The 20,303-nt window shown below is 40.2% G+C and overlaps 1 protein-coding gene across 1 annotated transcript in view; it reads left to right on the forward strand.

The window, feature by feature from the left end:
* The window catches only part of Aadat (aminoadipate aminotransferase), a 36,485-nt gene that overhangs the window by 8,094 nt on the left and 8,088 nt on the right, over window positions 1-20,303 (forward strand). The window contains exons 4-10 of the mRNA XM_031339893.1: window positions 1,700-1,774; window positions 9,533-9,742; window positions 13,355-13,420; window positions 16,065-16,147; window positions 16,579-16,675; window positions 18,596-18,657; window positions 19,816-19,880. Coding sequence (XP_031195753.1) covers window positions 1,700-1,774; window positions 9,533-9,742; window positions 13,355-13,420; window positions 16,065-16,147; window positions 16,579-16,675; window positions 18,596-18,657; window positions 19,816-19,880 — 658 coding nt within the window. The remainder of the gene's footprint in view (window positions 1-1,699; window positions 1,775-9,532; window positions 9,743-13,354; window positions 13,421-16,064; window positions 16,148-16,578; window positions 16,676-18,595; window positions 18,658-19,815; window positions 19,881-20,303) is intronic.

The raw sequence follows: 20,303 nt of genomic DNA on the forward strand, positions 1-20,303 counted from the left end.
AACAGCCCTAATTTTTAGTTAATATTCAATAGCATATGTATTATAGGCTATTAAACTGAAGCAGGGACTGTGAGCTAACAGGCAGTAAGGAGGGATTATTCTGTGACTGGTGTACAATTCAGTCATAATAGACCCTACATTTGGACTGCAAAAATGTCTGCCTGTGATAAACAACATCAGGGATCTTCACAGTCCACACCACCAAGCCTTACTAAATACTGTTTAGCAGCATGGACCACTTCATGCTTTTATGATAGTCCAACTCACTCAGTGTGTGGCTCTCCTCCCTCAGACTCGGGAGGCCTCCTTTAAATATTCTCCTCAGCTTAGCTCCAGATTTCCTTGAGTCGACCTGCAAGCTGCATCTGGGTGTCTTTCCTCAAACAGGTGCCCAACACTTCCATGCTCTTTCCAAATGCATCTGATTATTCTTCTATGTAACCCTACAGCAGGATGTTTAAAGGCAGAAAAACAAACAAACGAACAAACAAACACCACCTAAACAACTCATCCACTTGCTCAGATACGAGCAACATCTTGACCCTTTGTTTAAGTGATTGGCACTGAAAATCTTCACTCTTTTTGTAGCCCATGAGCATGTTCCATTGGTTTTCCTTTCCTAAACAGCTCTCAGGCCTTTTCTACAGTCCTACCTCTCTACCTGTGTCTATCCCTAGGACCATATCACTTCCCAAATACTCCTACAAACTGTCCACCTGTTTAGCCTATTATTATTTTATGCAGCAGTCAAAATTATCTTCCTAATAATGTGGATGCTTTCTCTCATTTCTTAAAGTCCTTATTCCTTAAAGTCCTCCCATGGCCTGAGTGCTTACATGATGCAGTCTCTCTCCAAAGCTCCAAAGCTACTCTCTCTCTCTCTCTCTCTCTCTCTCTCTCTCTCTCTCTCTCTCTCTCTCTCTCTCTTTTCCTCTCTCTCTTTCTTTTCTTCCCTCTGTCCTTCTTCCTCCTTCTCTACCTCCTCTTCCTCCCCCTCCTCCTCTTCACAGTCCATCTCAAGTCCCAGAAGTCTTCCAGCTTGCTAAAAGATGCCAGTTGTTACTTATCCCCTGTATACACCCAGACATCGTGGAAGCCTTTCCTGAGTTCTCTGAATGCTCAAGTCCTGCAATGAGATGTCCATATTGGGAACCTGACTCAACAACACTTGCTACTGATCCTCCTTTCTCTATTTAGATAATTACCTGATTAGCATCTAGCCCTCTCAGAGGATCGGCAACCTCATGAGAGTAAGAACCTGGTCATCTTGCCAAGAATTTTTATTTCCAGTATTCTTCCCTGGTCTGATTCATAGTTGATAACTAACACATTTTTCAAGCAGTAAAAGGAATAGATGAATTTTAGGAGCCAAACCAGTTATGTTCTTTTTTTTTTTTATTTTAATCTTACAATAGAGGCTAACCAACTGGTCCACAACAAAATCCAGACCATTAGCTAAGATGATAAATAAAGTTTTATTGGCCCTCAGTTTACTTACACATTGCCGGTGACTGCTATCTCACAATAGAGCCAGCGATAAGCAGCTGCAAAAGAAGCACCGTTTGATTCACAAAGGAGGTATTGCCTGGCCCTTACAGAAAAATGCCCAACTCCTCTCTAGATCCTGGAGGTGCAAAGGAAAAGATATTCTAAGAATGGTAGCTATTCTGTCTGAGCTAACCTATGCTTCTTTTGTTAGGTATTTGAAATGCTCATCAATCCTGGAGACACTATCCTGGTCAATGAACCAATGTTTCCAGGAACTCTTTATGCTGTAAGTACATATTTTTACAAAACAGCAAGTTCTTACAACCCTTTAGACTGTCTATCACCTTAGAGACCAGTTTTTTAAAAGATTTCTTCCTTTGCAATAAATAGTGTCATATTTTTAAAATGTGTGTAGTTTATTACCATATGAACAGCTATTTGGTCTCCAATCTTTCCATAATAGTAAAGTCACTTTCATTATAATTTATTGTTATGCTTGATTTTGTGTGATAGCTAAATTCTGGGTGCGTGATATGTTATTAGTCATATTAACATCAAAACACTAAAGTCACAGGTGCTGTTTTTAAAACAAATAAAAACTGTGCTCTTTTGAAAGGCAGTTTAGAGAACTGGGGAGATGACCCAGTGATTTAAATGTTGGCTGTGCAAGGAGAGGACGAAAATTCAGATGCCCAGAATCCAAGGAAATTCTGGTGGGAGTGAGACCTACTTGCAGTTCCCAACTAGAAGGTGGAGCCAGGGAGTCCCCAGAGCACATGTGAGAACTCAGGATTAAGACACCCTGCCTTCACAAATAAAGTGGAAGATCAATGGAGGATGATTCCCCAACATCAACCTTGGACCTACACGTGCACACATGTATATGCATTCACATACAAATGTGCACCCCCACATGTGCAACTCAAAGACAGAAGTGGCAAGGAAGGAAGAACAAGAAAAAAAAGCATAGTCTGTACTAAGTTGTTCTTGGAGAATCTTTGGTTTCCTACAGTTCAGTCAAGTTATCTGGAAGCTTGTACATATTTTTGATGGCTTACTCTCAACAGCAATGAACTGGGACTGTCATACAGTCATAAGATAAAGGAGTGGAGGGAATGTGTGTTCCCATTCCTTAGAACCAAGCAGAAAGGATCAATTTGTGTTGTGGGGAATACAGTTATCCCTATAGCACCGTGGTATGCTTTGAAATGTTAAGAACAGGAGTTGTGAAGAAGGCAAAAAGAGGTTGAAGGATAGGTAAAAATATTAAATTAGAAAGTGTAAGTAAATGGGGTTATTTTGGTTAAATATACTTAGTGTGATCTGGTCGTTTTGGATCATATTATTAAGTTGTGGTTGAGTTTCAGATAAAACTATGAGTGTGCTATGAATCACTCGCCATTTGTGCTTTGTGGAACTTAGTGACTTCAAATACTACACTGTTCATAGAAGAGATGTTATCTTCCTACTCTAAGCTTATGGTATAATTTGATATCTGAAATGTTACATGCTATAAAATGCACGTACATTTCCAAAGAAGATTGAAGTCTTATGCCATTTTTCTTTGGATTCACAGCAATATGAAGATATAAACAAACAAAACACAATCTGTCCACAACAAATTAAAATATAATATCTTCCTCTGTAACCCAGAGACTCTTAAAAGGTGTATGTGACACACTAAACATGCCCTACTTTGTGTAAAGGATAAAATTTAAGAGTGGCAGTTATTTTCTAACTCAGCTTACTCCCAAATAATTGAAATAGAAACTTATAGATTTGTTCAAGAAGCTTTAAGCACAATAATTGAGCAGATAGTCCTAACCCTCTATGCTATCTTAACTATTTTTCATCAACACATCCTGGGTTGCTTGCACGTAGTTTCTCTTTGACTTCCTCTGTTGTAGATGTCTGTGCTCAAAGAACTCCCATGTCAACGCGTTCCCATGCCCAACTTCAAGGTGCTCCTCCTCCTCCTCCTCCTCCTCCTCCTCCTCCTCTTCCTCCTCTTCCTCCTCCTCCTGCTTCTTCTTCTTCCACACCTGACTCGTGGCTATTCTTCTAGAATAGCCTTTTGGTGAACTCACCTGCCTTGTGGTGAAATCCTTCCCCTGCGTGGGATCAGAAGTCCAGCTGGGTGGTGGTGGCGCACGCCTTTAATCCCAGCACTTGGGAGGCAGAGGCAGGCGGATTTCTGAGTTCAAGGCTAGCCTGGTCTATAGAGTGAGTTCCAGGACAGCCAAGGCTACACAGAGAAACTCTGTCTCAAAAAAAAAAAAAAAAAAAAAGAAGTCCAGCTTTACTATTTTCTCTGCCACATGCACTGGCTGTTCAGCTTTTAATTAGCCATTCAGAGATAATTGGGGGCATTCCTTACACTATATAAGTACAGAAGATTCTTCAAAATTCATGACAAAGCACATGTCCAGACAATAACTAGGTCTCGGGTCACAGAAATCAACATCTGAATACATAGTGCATAAGACCCATCTACAACCTACTATTTTTTCTTTTAAAAGGAAAGGAATATTTCTACATATTTAGAAAGGAATATTTCTCTTACTTCTACAATCCTCCCATTTCTTCTTTAAAAAGGAAAGGAATGTGTGCTAAAATTACACTGTATAAAATCCACTTCCAGTTTCTTAATGTTTTACATCAAACCTGACTTAACTTACAAAAACTTGTTTTTTCATTGCCAAGTACCTAAGTAGAACCATGTTATATGTCAAGTTACTTTAACTCTAAACCAATATGTTATGTTGGGAATTTCTACTCCAGTGTTAAGACGGTGAAACTACAATTCCAGGAGGTGGGGGTTTTCTGCCTCACCTCTGACTATTAGGTTGGGCATTCTATTTTAGAATGGATATGTCCACAAGCTGGAGCATAAACATGGAGGTGCAGCTGGGATTAACAGATAATTTAAACTATCCAGTGATTCAATGAATGGTTGTACTAACTGCGGCAGTTTTCCCCCTCAAGGAAGCATGGGAATTGTCCTCATCATATAGAATAATACATCTACTTGTCCATGTTGTTAGGGTGGTAAAACTGTAGGAAAATATTGCTTTTTATTTAAAAAAAACTTAAAAATAGATTTTATTAATATATATCTTGATTATAGCTTCCCTTTCCTCTACTACTCCCACTTCTGCCCAACCATCCCTCCCCTCTCTGTCTCTATGAGAAAAAGAAAGGCTTCTAAGAGATAACAACTAAATAATACAAAATAAAACATAATAAGAAAGCATAAATTTATTATAGAAGTTGGACACAGTTCAATAGGAGAAGAGTCCCAAGAGCAGGCAAAAGAATCTGAGATTAACTCTTTCTCACAGTCAGGAGTTCCAAAAAAAATTACTAATCCAATAGCTATAATATATTTGCATAGGACCTGATATACACCCATGTAGGCCCTGTGTTTGCTGCTTCAGTCTGTGAGCTCATATGTACCTTGCTTCTTTGATTCAGAGGACCACGTTCTCCTGATGTTCTCCATCCCCTCTGACTCTTACAATCTTTCTGCCTCCTCTTCCAAGGGATTCTCTGACATTTTAGGGGAGGGATTTGATGGAGACCTCCAATTTCGACTTTGATTCCACATAAGGTCTGTCTTTCTGCATCTGTGAAGGAAATTATTTCAATTCATATTAAGAACTACCTAATTGGTCTGCACTAAGAGCCGACCCTGTGCCACAGCGCATCATACCCAAATACTGTTGGGAGAGAGCTGGTCTCCCAGGAGTGCAAGCACACCTATGAACACAGGTAAGACCACCACTTCTGCTCCAAGGGCCCTACGTGGAGACCTCAGGACACAAGAACTGAAGAGCAGCCTGGGACAAAACCCTTCCTGTTTCCTTCTGTTCTCTGAGCTGATGCTGTGCCACAGTGTGCCATACCCAAATATCATCTGGAGAGAGCTGGTCTCCCAGAAGTGCTGACACACCTGTGAGCACAGGTAAGACCACCACTTCTGCTCAAATTCCTGGCCCAAGAGAGACCCACCCAGAGCCATCCAGACACAGGAGCCAAGGAAAAGACAGGGACAAAATACTTCCGGTTTCTATGTGCACCCTAAAGCTGACCCTGTAGCACAGCTTTCCATACTCAAATACCTCCCAGGGAGAACTGGTCTCCCAGGAGCACTGAGACACAGGCTTGCAGGAGGGACAAGCCACAGTCAGAGACAGCAAGAACAGCAAATACCAGAGATAACCAGATGGTGAGAGGCAAGGATAAGAATATAAGAAACAAAAAACAATGCTACTCAGCATCATTAGAAATCAGTTCTCCCACCACATCGAGCCCTGGATACCCCCAATGCATCAGAAAAGTATGACTCTGATTTAAAATCATCTCTCATGATGATGATAAATGACTTTAAGAAGGACATAAATAACTACTTTAAAGAAACACAGGAGAACACAGGTAAACAGCTAGAAGCAGCCCTTTAAGAGGAAACACAAACATCCTGTAAAGAATTACAGGAAAACACAATCAAACAGGTGAAGGAATTGCACAAAACCTTCTAGGATCTAAAAATGGAAATACAAATAATAAAGAGATCACAAAGGGAAACAACTCTGGAGATAGAAAACCTAGGAAAGAGATCAAGAGTCATTGATGCAAGCATCACCAACAGAATACAAGAGATAGAAAAGAGAATCTCAGGGGCAGAAGATACCATAGAAAACATTGACACAACAGTCAAAGAAAATGCAAAATGCAAAAATCTCCTAACCCAAAACATCCAGGAAATCCAGAACATAATGAGAAGATCAAATCTAAGAATAATATGTACAGAAGAGAGTAAAGATTCCCAATTTAAAGGGTCAGTAAATATCTTCAACAAAATTATAGAAGAAAACTTCCCCAACCTAAAGAAAGAGATACTCATAAACATACAAGAGGCCTACAGCACTCCAAATAGATTGGACCAGAAAAGAAAGTCCTCCTATCACATAATAGTCAAAACACAGAAAGAATATTAAAAGCAGTAAGAGAAAAAAGGCAAGTAACATATAAAGACAGACCTATCAGAATTACACCAGACTTCTCACCAGAGACTATGAAAGCTAGAGGATCCTGGGCAGGTGTTATACAAAAATGCCAGCCCAGGATACTATACCCAGCAAAACTCTCAATTACCATAGATGGAGAAACCAAGATATTCCATGACAAAACCACAAATCCAGACCTACAAAGGATTATAGATGGAAATGCCAACACAAGGAGGGAAACTACACCCTAGAAAAAGCAAGAAAATAAATCTTCTTTCAACAAACCCAAAAGAAGATAGACATAAAACAGGAAGCAACAATTAGTACTCCTTAATGTCTCTTAACATTAATGGACTCAGTTCCCCAATAAAAAGACATAGACTAACACACTGGATACATAAATAGGACTCAGCATTTTGCTGCACACAGTAACCACACCTCAGTGACAAAGACAGACACTACCTCAGAGTACAAAACTGGAAAACAATTTTCCAAGGAAATAGTCCCAAGAAACAAGCTGTAGTACCCATTCTAACATCGAGTAAAATCAACTTTCAACCAAAACTTAACAAAAAGGATAAAGAAGGACACTTCATACTCATCAAAGGAAAAATCAACCAAGATGAACTCTCAATTCTGAACATCTAGGCTCCAAATGGAAGGGCACCCACATTCATAAAAGAAACTTTACTAAAGCTCAAAGCACACATTGCATGTCACACAATAATAGTAGGAGAATTCAATACCCCACTCTCAGCAATGGACAGATCATGGAAACACAAACTAAACAGAGACACATTGACACTAACAGAAGTTATCAAACAAATGGATTTAACAAATATCTATAGAACATTCATCTTAAAACAAAAGAACATACCTTCTTCTCAGCACTTCATGGTACCTTATAACCACTCACAAAACAGGCCTCAACAGATAAAGGATGATTGAAATAATCCCATGCGTACTTTCAGATCACCACGGACTAAGGCTGGTTTTCAATAGCAACAAAAACAACAAAAAGCCCATATACACATGGAAGCTGAACAATGCCCTACTCAATAACTTGGTCATGGAAGAAATAAAAAAAGAAATTAAAGACTTTAGAATTTAATGAAAATGAAAGCACAAAATACCCAAACTTATGAGCCACAATGAAAGCAGTGCTAAGAGAAAAACTCAGCTCTAAGTGCCTCCAAAAAGAAACTGGAGAGAGCATACATTAGCAGCCTAACAGCATACCTGAAAGCTCTAGAACAAAAAGAAGCAAATATACCCAAGAAGAGTAGACTGCAGGAAATAATAAAACTCAGGGCTGAAATCAACCAAGTGGAAACAAAAAGAACCATACAAAGAATCAACCAAACCAGGAGCTGGTTCTTTGAGAAAATTAACAAGATAGATGAAGCCTTAACCAGACTAACCAGAGGGCACAGAGACAGTATCCAAATTAACAAAATCAAAAATGAAAACAGAGACATAACAACAGAAACTGAGGAAATTGAAAATAATCATCATATCCTACTACAAAAGCCTATATTCAACGAAACTGGAAAATCTGGATGAAATGGACAATTTTCTAGATAGATACCAAATGTCAAAGTTAAATCAGGATCAGATAAATGATCTAAAGAGTCTCATAACCCCTAAAGAAATAGAAGCAGTCATTAAAAGTCTTCCAACCAAAAAAGAAACCTAGGACCAGATGGATTTAATGCAGAATTCTGTCAGCCTTTCAAAGAAGACCTAATACCAATGCTCTTCAAACTATTCCACAAAATATAAATAGAAGGCACACTACCCTATTCATTCTATGAAGCCATAGTTACACTGCATATTCTCCCATGGAGATGGAATGGTTTCTTTCTAATCAGGAACCACTCACAATTTCCTTTCATAGAGGACTTCACAAAAGATTTTTTTCTATTTCTATCATGTGTAAAGTTCCAAATAGATTTTAAAAACTGGTTGAATTCATATTACTTTTAGCTTCAGAAGACATCATGAATATTTAAGAGGCATTTAACTATTATAAATTATTATTATGATGACTTAAATATGTCAATACTGAGTTGTATATTTTATAATAAATATTATTAGTTTTAATTTTTAAAAAAGAACTACCTAATCATTAATATTACCAATCTGCCTGGAGGGATATAATGTCTAATGTTGATTTTCAGCCTGATTAACTTAACAATTCATTCTCCTCTCTTTCTTCACTCCCTCTCCCTCCCTCCCATCTTTCCTCCATCTCCCTCTCTCCCTCTATCTTTTCTTCTCTCTTCCCCTATTCCTTACCTCTGCCTCTCGCCTTCTCCCTTTCTCTCTTCCTGACCACCATGATATGAGTTGTTCTCTTCCTCTATGCTCTCCCTGCCACAATGGATTTATATCTCTGTAACCATGAATGACTATATATAAATCTGTCCTTCCTTAAATAGTTTTGTTCAGGTGCTTTGTCACAGCACTGAAACATGTATATGATGTTGCCTAAAAAATTGACCATAGGAGCTGGTCAACCAGTTCTATCTCTTGTAAGACAATTCAGTCAGAAGGGGCAAGTCTTAAGTGCTGGCAGCTACTAAGCTTTATGTCTCTCATACTAAACACCAGCACCAGCATAAGGCTACTGCAGCTTGCTATATAGCATCTTCTCCCAAGCCCCAACTTCACAGAAGTACCCTGTGTTTAGAACATTGACAGACAACCAAGAGCTGGAATTTTAAGGACTATGCTTAGGGAAAAAAAGAGCATGTCACTGCTACTCACCTTTTATGAACCAGAATAAGACATGCATGACCAAGTTTAGCATAAATGAGGCAAAGAATTTCAAGCCTGAGAATAGACAGGAACAATTGCTGACCTCAGAAGAATAAGAGGATTACAATATACAGCTCAATCTTCCGAAGTACATGTTTACATGTTTAAGGGCATGGACAGTCCAGCTCTTCATATAAAAAAAAAAAACTTGAAAAAGAAACTGGGGCTTGCATTTTGTAATCATGCTACGTTCTTGGGCTTTCTTTTATTCTCCACAGATGAAACCACTGGGCGCCAACATTATTAATGTCCCCAGTGATGAGCATGGGATTATTCCAGAGGGTCTCAAAAGAATACTTTCCCAGTGGAAACCAGAAGATTCTAAGGATCCCACAAAAAAGACTCCAAAATTTCTGTATACTGTCCCAAATGGCAACAACCCTACAGGCTACTCGTTGACAGGTGACCGCAAGAAGGAAATCTATGAGGTAATCACAAGAGGGTGACCACAATGTGTTCTGGTTTCTTGTTTACCTTTTTGAAGAGTCTTAAAGTCAAGTTGCTTTTCTTATTACCCCCTTTAATTTCAGGAAAGATACTTTTTAATAAAATGAACTCATTCATCTATGTTAGGGTTCTTACCAAAGTGATACCTATTAAGTTACCACATCTTTTGTTTCTGAAACTTATTTTTCCTTAATTGGTATTTTAATACATGAAAAAATGACATTCTTGGGCATCTGTTATAAGAACACCATTTGGTTTTCATTCTTGGATATTAGTGCTTGCATTGTCTGTTAGTCTTGCTTTGTCTGTCTGCTACTCATTGTCATTCCAGGCTCCAAAGAATCTTGAATCTTTTAAAAAATAATTTCCAAGATCACTGGAGGTAGCTATGCTGCCTCATATTTTTGCAATTTTAATGTCAAGCATATAGGTAGCTATTCATAAATCTGAAAAAAGAACAAAACAAAAATATGCCTTCTGTTAAGGCTTGCTGCTGAACCTAAGTTAAGCCCCTAACCTTCCCTTGCAAATTATTTTTAAAATAAGTGTTAAGCCCCCATTTAATTACCTGGAAATCTAATTGTGTGCATTGGAATCACTGCCAGATTTCAACCAGTTTGCTTTACTTGGAAAATATCAATGTTCAAGATACTGCTTTGATATTTATATATGATTTTATATAGTCCCCAGTGTAGTGTTTTATAAAACAGCAGTAATGTACAAAGCAGCAGGAGGGAGTACCTCAGGCCTAGTATAAAACAGAGTTTAATTGGGGCAAGGGAGGAAATGTGGAGAAGGGCTAGAATCAGAGAAAGTGGGGCAGAAAGACAGAAAGAGAGAGAGGAGAGAGGAATAAAGGAAGGGGCCAGCCAGGGACAAGTGGAGGAGGGAGAGAGAGAGAAGATGGAGAGAGGCAGAAGGAAGGAAAGAGAGAGTGGGAAAGTGAGCTCTAGAGGGAGAGGAGGGAGAGAAGGGAGGGGAGGAGATGGAGGGAGAAAGCATGAGAGGGAGGGGAAAAGAAAGAGAAGGATGGGGAAAGAGATGGGAGTGAAAGGAGAGGGAGCTCTAGAGGAAAAAAAGGAAGGGGAAGGAGGAAGGGGAAGAGAAGGGGGAGAGGGAAAAGAGGGAAAGGGAGGGAGGGAGAGGGAGGAGTAGCCAAGCAGTACTTATAAATTAAGTTGCCTAGCACCTTGAACTAGCTGCTGCTAGGTAACTGTTGAGCTGATGGTCAGAGCCTAAAGGAATTGCTAACACCCAGGGCTCTGTCCTGAGTTCTGTGTACTATCCAAATAGTCCCCTAAAATAGCATTATCCAATGCCATCATTATAAATTTCATTTTCCATAAGATGATTTCTGCCTTTGTCAGCTCCATTTCTTCCCTGAACTCAAACTTGTGAGTCATTGTTATCTCCATAGATGTCCAATAGCATTTCAAACTTAACCTAGCCCAAATAGAACTCCTGGATTTTCCCTAGCCCCAATCCTAAAATGCTCATGTACAATCAACCCCTCCAAGCTCTCTACCCTCATAAATAATGTTCATGAAGAATTACCTTCATTTTTCTGTTCTATTCTCTCTTCTCTGCCACGAACTGGGTTCACTGCAGGAATTCCTTGTTCCAGGATGGTAGAGTTCTGGTCAGGTGGGCAAAAAATTCGGCAGATGACAAACAGAGATGACACAGGGAAGTGCTGAATCTGAGTGTATTTGCACAAAGTGAAAACCAGGCTTATATAGTATACAGAAAACAGGACGAATGACAAAAGTCATATAGGCAGGTGACAGTCACATCAAGGTCAGTAAGATTAGACAGCCAGGTGCTAAGCAGAAGAACAGTGGTGCCCTTCCTGCTGGGCTATCTTGGCAGCCCCAAGCTAAATTCTCTGGGTCTGTCTGAGGCAAGCACCAGAGGTCCCATTCTAGCAGTTCTTAAGAATGTCCTTGGCTATAACATAGACAATTAGTAATGGAAGCCTTTCAACTACTCTCTGGTATGTAAAACAATTCTGCCCTGTGTGGTACTGCTCTGAGAATTCTAACTATGTTTATAGTAAGCAATGGTGCTTGACTTCTATCTCTGACTCTGGAGACACCCTGTCTCATAAGGCAGCTTCCTAGTGAGTAATTCCTAGCTAACAACAGTTTGGTATTAAATTAGGATATATTGGAACACTGTGCTGGCCTGGGAACAATGTTTAATCTTAGTTTTAGCTTAGTTTTAGTTTTTCAAATCATTTCTTGGGGCACTTTTATGCCTGAATATTAAAGAAAGCACATTGACTGTTGGAAAGACTAATCTGGAACACATCTGAGTTAGGTGATGCCAGCGAATGAATACCCAGGAGGCTATTTCCCTTCGAAGCTGTACACCTCAGGTCCATGATCAGGCCTTCAAGCCTGACATGCAGACTTTGCTGGAGTAGACAAGTGGGCGTGGCACTTCTCCCCTCCTACATTCAATCCATCCTGTGGACTCCACTGTCAAGTTTTTCTAAGTCCATCCTTTTGCTCCACCATTACCCCCAGCCCCACTTCCTATGCTACTGCCTGTTCACACTCTATAACAGCATGACATCATCACTCACAATGTTGCATTTGGCTCAGAATGTCTAACTGGCCACTGGGTTTGCATGTCAATCAGTCCTAGCCCCTGCTGAATAGTAAATGAAATGTCAGATTCATGGCTTTCCAAATGTTGTATGATTCTCTCTTTCTCCTTCTCCCTCTCTCCCTTCCTCCCTCTCTGTCTCTCTGTCTCTCTGTCTCTCTCTCCTGAATCCCATATGCCAAAGCCATATTGTACTCTTCTGACTCTTAGCCATCCAAAGTTTTTGTTCACACCACAATCTCTGCTTTCATTCATCCCTCAGTCCTTGGTCTAGAATCCTTCTTCATAATATTTGCATGACTGATTTATTCTGATCATTTTGAGTTCCAATCTTACCTTGTTGGGAAGAGCTCTACAGGGGTTTGACCTGAATAACTACAAACATCAGGACCAAAGCAACTTGGAGAGGAAAGGATTTATTTGGTTTAAGCCTGTTTCCACTTCACAGTTCATCACCAAAGAAGTCAGGGCAGGAACTCAAGCAGGATAGGAACTCAGAGGCCATGAGGAGTATTGCTTGCTGGCTTGCTCCCTGTGGCTTACTCAGCCAGGACCACTAGCCTGGGGATGTACCCACCCATAATAGACTAGGCCCTTCCACATCATTCACTAATTTAAAATCTGCCTTACAGCTGAGACTTATGGAGGCATTTCTCAGCTAAGGTTCCCTCCTTTCAGATAACTCTAGCGTGTGTTAGGTTGACATAAGACTAGCCAGCAAGTGATTGTATCACTCTTCTTCAGATGTGACCACTATTTAACTGGACAGTACTTAATTATCCAACTGGCTTGTTCACATCTATCTTCCACGAGAAAAAGAGCCTTTTGTAGCTCATTCGTAGCCATTCTCAATGTTTGGGATAACAGGAACTCACCAGTTCATGAATGAATAAATGAATGAATGAGAACACAGAACTGTGATTCCTAATGATCTTCATTTTAGACAGCTCTTAAGAAATAAATATATTGCTTTAACCTTCCAGCTTGCAAGAAAATATGATTTCCTCATAATAGAAGATGATCCTTACTATTTTCTCCAGTTCAACAAGGTATGTGATGCTGTGGGCTTATACCACTGTCAACAGATCATTAGTTGTAAGTTATTGGTTGCACTGGACACTAACTTGGCTTGAGTCAAAGGTATCAGCTCTCACGGTGAACTTGGATAAATAGTGAGTGAACTCTGTCTAAGTTTTTTAAAGTCCTCCTCGATATATGTGTGTTACGTGTAATTTTAAAAACACTCTTGCTCCTTTGCCCAGAGCTGTGCTCTTGACTTAGCTCCGCCAAAGGCCAGTTGGCCATCCCTCCCCATCTTCCTCCCCTGACCCCCCCCTCTAGGGGAACTACAATTGCTCTCCCAGCCCCTCAGGGCTAGTTCGCCAAGCTGCCATCAACTGCCCTGGCCGCCCTCTTTCTCTTCCTGCCCACCTTAGCTCCTTGAATGGAAAACATTAGACAATTTTATTATTTTAAAACTAGTCAGATGATATTCTCCAAATCCATCCATTTCCCTAAGAATTTCATAAATTTATTGTTTTTAATAGCTGAGTAGTACTCCATTGTGTAGATGTACCACAATTTCTGTATCCACTCCTCTGTTGAGGGACATCTGGGTTGTTTCTAGGTTCTGGCTATTATAAATAAGGCTGCTATGAACATGGTGGAACATGTGTCCTTATTACATGTTGGAGCATCTTTTGTGTATACATGGTCCCCAATGAAGGAGTTAGAGAAAGGACCTATGGAGCTGAGGGGTTTGCAGCCCCTTAAGGAGGAACAACAATATGAACTAAGTAGTACCCTCAGAGCTCCCAGGGTCTCAACCACCAACCAAAGACTGCACATGGTGGTTCTGATTGTTCTGGCAGCACGTGTATAGTAGAGGATTGCAAATTCGATCATCAGTAGGAGGAGAGGACCTCAACCCTGTGAAGGTTCTGTGCCCCAGTATAGGGGAATGCCAGGGCCAAGAAGTGGGAGAGGCTGGGGTGGCAGGCATGGGGAGGAGGGAAGCAACAGGGGTTTGTTCTTATTGTTTTTGTTTGTTTGTTTGTTTGTTTGTTTTTGGAGGGGAAACTGGGAAAGGAGAAATTTACATGTAAATAAAGAAAATATCTAAAAAAAAAAAAAAAAAACCTAGCCAGATGGCTGGGAGAAGACTTTCTTGCCCTAAACTTATCAGCCAGCTCCTTCCATCTTCCTTACCCCCTCCCCCCAGTAGAGGGCTATGAACGCTAGGAGCCCCAAGACCTACATGTCTGTTGCTTTTTCCTCACTCCAAAACCTGGTCTAAAAACTTTTTTCTGCATCCCTTCACTTCCTCTTGGGACACAGATGTCCCACCTTTTTCTTTATGCCCAGCAATTGGCTTCTGCCTCCTTTATTGACATAATCGAGAGCCAATTAAGGGGATCGACACCTCCCTCTATATCTATATCTATGTCTATGTCTATGTCTATGTCTACGTCTACGTCTACGTCTACGTCTACGTCTACGTCTACGTCTACGTCTACGTCTACGTCTACGTCTATAGACATTTCATGATAATCGTTTTCTAGCAGGCAATAGCACGAGTGCATGCCCTCAGGACTCTAGACATCCATCCTGTAAGTAGAGTTACATCTACTGAGAAGACACAAAACTTGCTGCTTTGCTGCATAGTTTCGCAGAGCACGATTTGCCCTGCCCTCCCACCCTGAGTGTGACCATGAACCCCTTTCAAACTTGACTCTACCTTCGAAGAAAATCTTAGTGTCCATATGTAGCATTAACTAAATTTCCTCACCTACATTCACATCAGTTCTTATCTTTCTAGTCAGTTCTAAGGCTCAATCCAAAATGGTGCTGGTCATCTTGAAAGAACTTTTCATGTTATCTGAAATCATTTCTGCAGTGTAGGGGGTTGATCTGCTGCTACTCGTATTTAAATGCTAAATACTGGCTTCCAAGATCTGGTTGCTCTTCACAGAGCAGATCCTCACATCCACCAAGTGATGCTATGTAAACCTTGCTTCTCAATTTAACTGGTCAATAAAAGGCTAGAGTGATGCTATGTAAACCTTGCTTCTCAATTTAACTGGTCAATAAAAGGCTAGAGCCTGTGATTGGGCAGTGGAAGGAAAAAAGTGAGGCCTGAAGAGCAAGAGAGGGGTCTCAGGAAAAACCAAAGGGAGAAGAAGAAAGGGCAAGGAAAGTGGAAGAGGCCTCCATGAGAGGTGTTGGACCATGAGCACTGGCCAGGAAAAATAACAAGTGACAAGGAACATATGGCTGGGAAATAAGTTAGAATAGCTCCAAACCTGCCTAATCCAGGCTTATGGCTTACAAATAAAATACCTGAATTGCGTGTCTTTTATGAGGGCTAGCTAGAATTTATAATTCCTTTACACTCCTGAGTCTTTCCTCTGAATCTAAAATAATACTAAATTTCAATCCCAGGGAGGCAAAGAAGGCCTGTTTGAAGTTTCTCCAAATTCACAGTAATGTCATCTTGAGCAAATAAAGAAACCTTTGTGAGCATATTTAGCAAAGAAACCCCGAGGACAGAAAGACACTAGTAAAAGAGCACACACTTCACAGGTCTTAGAACCTAGACAAGGGTAAGATGTAACTACTATATGTGGCCAGTCCATGTTATGCAAAGTAGTGATCAGAGTTTGCAAACCAACAGTGGTTTTCTTCCTCTTTCAGCCTTGGGAGCCAACCTTTCTGTCCATGGATGCTGATGGGAGAGTTATCAGAGCTGACACCTTTTCAAAAGTCATCTCCTCAGGGTAAGGCTCATGTCAGCCTCAAAGCTTTTAGTTCAAGGAATTCTCCTCTTATAAAAAGCTTGTATTCCACCTGCCTGAAAAATCCACTTAATCATTAATAGGCATGTGGGCGTTTTACTCTCTTTATTATCTTCCAGTGTTCAATGATGCTTGGCTATTAGTCTAAGTTCTGGGTGGATGATCAATACTCTGGAAGCGCATATTAGAATACTATATTTAAACATCCTTAATAATTTTTGCATTGTTTTTCACCATATAACCTTAAATTTAAATGCTTTTTTTTTTTAAGTAAGAAGTAAGTACTTTGATTAGAATATGGAAGACATCAAGGTATCTTTGTCCCCTGGCCATCTCTTTTCTAGTGAAATCAGCAAATCAATTCACACTAGTTGTTTATGGGTTGGAATAACTCCTTTTCTCTGTCTACATAGGTTGAGAGTAGGGTTTATGACTGGCCCCAAGTCCTTGATAGAGAGGATTGTTCTCCACACACAAGTCTCATCACTACATCCCTGTACTCTCTCACAGGTAAGCACAACATTTAGGCTTTTTTTTTTTTTTCTTAGCAGAATCAGTAAGCAAATAAGATTAACTTAAGCTGCCAGGGAAGAAAAATCCAATACTGAATCTCCATTTCCTAGACAGAATTAGTAGATCAGCATCTGCAAAGGTAAGCATCAAATGAGAAATCGTTTAAGCCAGTGTCTTGATGTTGCCTGTCCAGAGTCCTTCCGAATCAGGGCATATCGCCTGTGTCTCGGGGGAGAATGCTGAAGCTCAGTCAATTAGTAAACATTTTTTTAAAAAAATTGTACAGCTAAACAAAACAGAACTGAATTTGATGAAGTAACTCAAACTTCATTGTGTTGGAACTTATACTGATAGGAAGAAATCAGGCTTTTTAGTGCCTTCTGGCCCCCATTCCTCGGCTGCTCCTAAAGACATTCATCACTAAGCAGTTTAATAAAAATAAAGTTTAGTATGGAGATTGAATAAATGTCCTCACAAGCTTTGGAATGTCTTGGATTCGGACACGATTGTGATCTTGAGATTTAGGTCCTGTGTGCACGTTTGCATGTGTTCATGCATATGTGTAAGTGTGGAGGTGGGTGAGCACCCATGTGTGCATGTGTGTGTACAGATCACAGGTCACTTCACAGGTCTTCTTTAACTGCTTTCCATGTTGTTTTGGGGGACAAAGTCTCTCTTTGAAGCTGGAGCTCACCTATTTGGCTGGACTGGCTGGTCAGTGAGCCCTTGGATCCTCCTGTGTGTACCTCCCCAGTGCTGGATTACAAATTCTTGCTATTGTGCCTGGCTTTTAAGGTGGATAATCTGAATTGGGTCCTTTCATTTGCACTGCAAGCTCTTTACCGACCGAACCATATCCTCAGCCATCAAAATGAAGAAGTTTATACCTCATGGATCCTTGTTTTGTATTGCACATTCTGTAAAGTATAAACGTCCAGTATGTAACCAAATAAGGAAGTTTTCCCATATGTCTTAGATCTTATCAGCAAGATTTTGTTACATCATTTAGAGCTCCACTATGTTAAATAGAAAACTCTCTCCATGTTTAATATAAAATATACCTGTCATAAACATCTGGAGGACTAGGGCTATAACTTCGTGGTTCGGTACATGCTTAGCAGCCATTTGGTCTTGGGTTTGATCCCTCACACCAACAAAAAGTAAAGAAAAACAAAATATTATGTATGTTCTCAAACTTACAGTGGCATTAGACTCCAGTAGTCAATATCATGGATCCGGAGCTGGAAAATCTGTCTTGGAATCCAAATGCTATGATCAGTTCTTTGACATAAAGAAAATTAACCTTTATGCTTCTGTTTCTTTATCAGGAGAGCAGAAATAATATTTCTTAAGTATTACGAAGTTTCAGATAGACAGATCTGTTAATGTGTTATAGTAGAAGCCAGCATATTAGAATACTTTGTATTTAAGGAAGCTTTTTGCTTTGTTTGTTTGATGGAGTGAGTGAGTGAGTGAGTGAGTAAGTGAGTGTGTATGTGTATTTGCATATGCATGAGGCCAGAGCTCAGTATCCCGTGTTTTGTCTTGTTATAAGACAAAAGTCTCTCCCTAACCTGCAGCCTGCTTGCTAGCAAGCCTCAGGAGTTCTCAGGCCCCCGACCTCCATCAGTGAAGTTATAAATACACAGCATTGTGCTCGGCTTCTTGCAAAGATGCCTGGGTGTGAATTCAGGCCCCCATGTGTCTGCAGTAAGCTCTTTAGCACTTGAACCTGCCCACCATTGACATCCTGGTTTTTAATTAAAGTTTACTGAAGTCACTGATATGACCCAGGCTCCTTCTTGCGTCTTTCTGTGTGCTTACATAGGAGCAAAAGTAAATGGCTTCTGTGTTTACACAGTACGAACCCGGTTTTGAGAATGAACCATGACATGATTACTGATCTGTCTCTTTCAGCTCATGATATTACAGCTTCTATACCAATGGGGAGAAGATGGTTTCCTGGCTCATGTTGACAGGTATTGAGTCAGTTGTTAAAATTTTTGTGAGCAAAATAGGAGCCCGGAATACAAAATACAAACCATCCAGAATAGTGATGTATCATTTACCCTTCTTTATATATATATATATATATATATATATATATATATATATATATATATATATCTTTTACTTTGTATGTATGTGTGTTTGCCTGTACATATGTCCATGTACCACACGCCTGGTGCCTGTGGAGGCCAGAAGGAGGCATTGGTCCCTGGAACCAGAGTTAACAGACTGTTGTGAACTAGCTATAAGCTGTTGTGTACCGTGCTAAAACCCTGGTCCTCTGTAATAGTAACAAGTGTTCTTAGTCCCTGCGTCATCTCTGTATCCCCTTTATTCCTTCTTCCATGTCCAAAAATCACACAAATGAAATGGGCATTTTATTTCACTTGCTTTTCACATAGACAGCCTTCTCAGCAGTATCCAAGGTACGACCTGAACTCTTGTCCCCCACAACCCCCATCCCGGACACTCTCAGTGAGCCAAGTTTCCCAGGTTAGAGTTCACTGTTTTAGCTGAAAAACAAGCTACACACTTAGACAAGTTATTTGATAATCAGCAAAGAACACAGGGCATGGGAACTGGTTCAACTATGAATGTCTGAAAACACACTTTGTCAAAATAATGAGACCAGTCAAGAATTATTTTTGTTATGTAAATGTGGTGTTTCCAAGGCCACTTATAAACAAACTGCAATAGAGTCACCTCTTTCCCAGACCAGTGACTCAGCATTTCAATACAGTTCCCTCTGATCTCCAGTGGCTCAGCATTTCAATACAGTTCCCTCTGATCTCTAGTGTTCTACTACCCTAAACATGACACTTCCTTAAGTCAACTAAACACAAGGGTCTATCACGAGACTTCTGCTACATCTAGATTCCATATTTTATGTAGAAATAAATTCTGCTATATTCATTTTTATACTTTGATTTCTCTATAGGTAAGGGGAAGAGGTTTTTGGTTTTGTTTTTAAGTTTTTCAGCGCACACCTTAAAGCAATGCAGTGTTCTTCTACAAAGCAGTTAAAGCAGAAAACAAAATCTTACAGGCTGGAATCCAGAGCTTTTTTTGTGTCTGTGGTCAGTGTTCTGGACACAACAACCCTGATGCTTGTCATTGCCTTCTTCTAGAACTATTGATTTCTACAAGAACCAGAGGGATTTGATACTGTCAGCTGCAGACAAGTGGTTAAGTGGTGAGTAGGGAGATTCTGGTGGTAACATAAACAATGGCATCTCTAGAGCTGATGACAGATAGGGTGTGCTCAGTCCTGGTGCGGAGAGAAGGTAGTATAAGCACTCTCTTGCCAAGGAAACGTTGCCTTATGATGGTCTCACAAGAACATCGATGTCAACCCTTGAGTTCTATCATCTCCACTATCTGCCACAAGATTTTTTTCCTTTAAGACAGGGTCTCATGTAACCCAGGCTGGCCTTGAACTTGTGATTCTCCTGCCCCCATTTGCTAAGCGCTGAAACTGCAGGTGTATGCTACCACATCCAGTTTAGAGGTGTTGGCAATGAAACCCGGGTCCCAGGAATTCAAAGCAAATACTCTATCAACTGAGCTATAGTGTCAACCCCAGCTTTTGTGGTTCTAAGGAAAAAACTCAATCAAA

This window comes from Mastomys coucha, unplaced genomic scaffold (assembly GCF_008632895.1).
Source record: "Mastomys coucha isolate ucsf_1 unplaced genomic scaffold, UCSF_Mcou_1 pScaffold22, whole genome shotgun sequence".
Classification (NCBI taxonomy): Eukaryota; Metazoa; Chordata; class Mammalia; order Rodentia; family Muridae; genus Mastomys; species Mastomys coucha.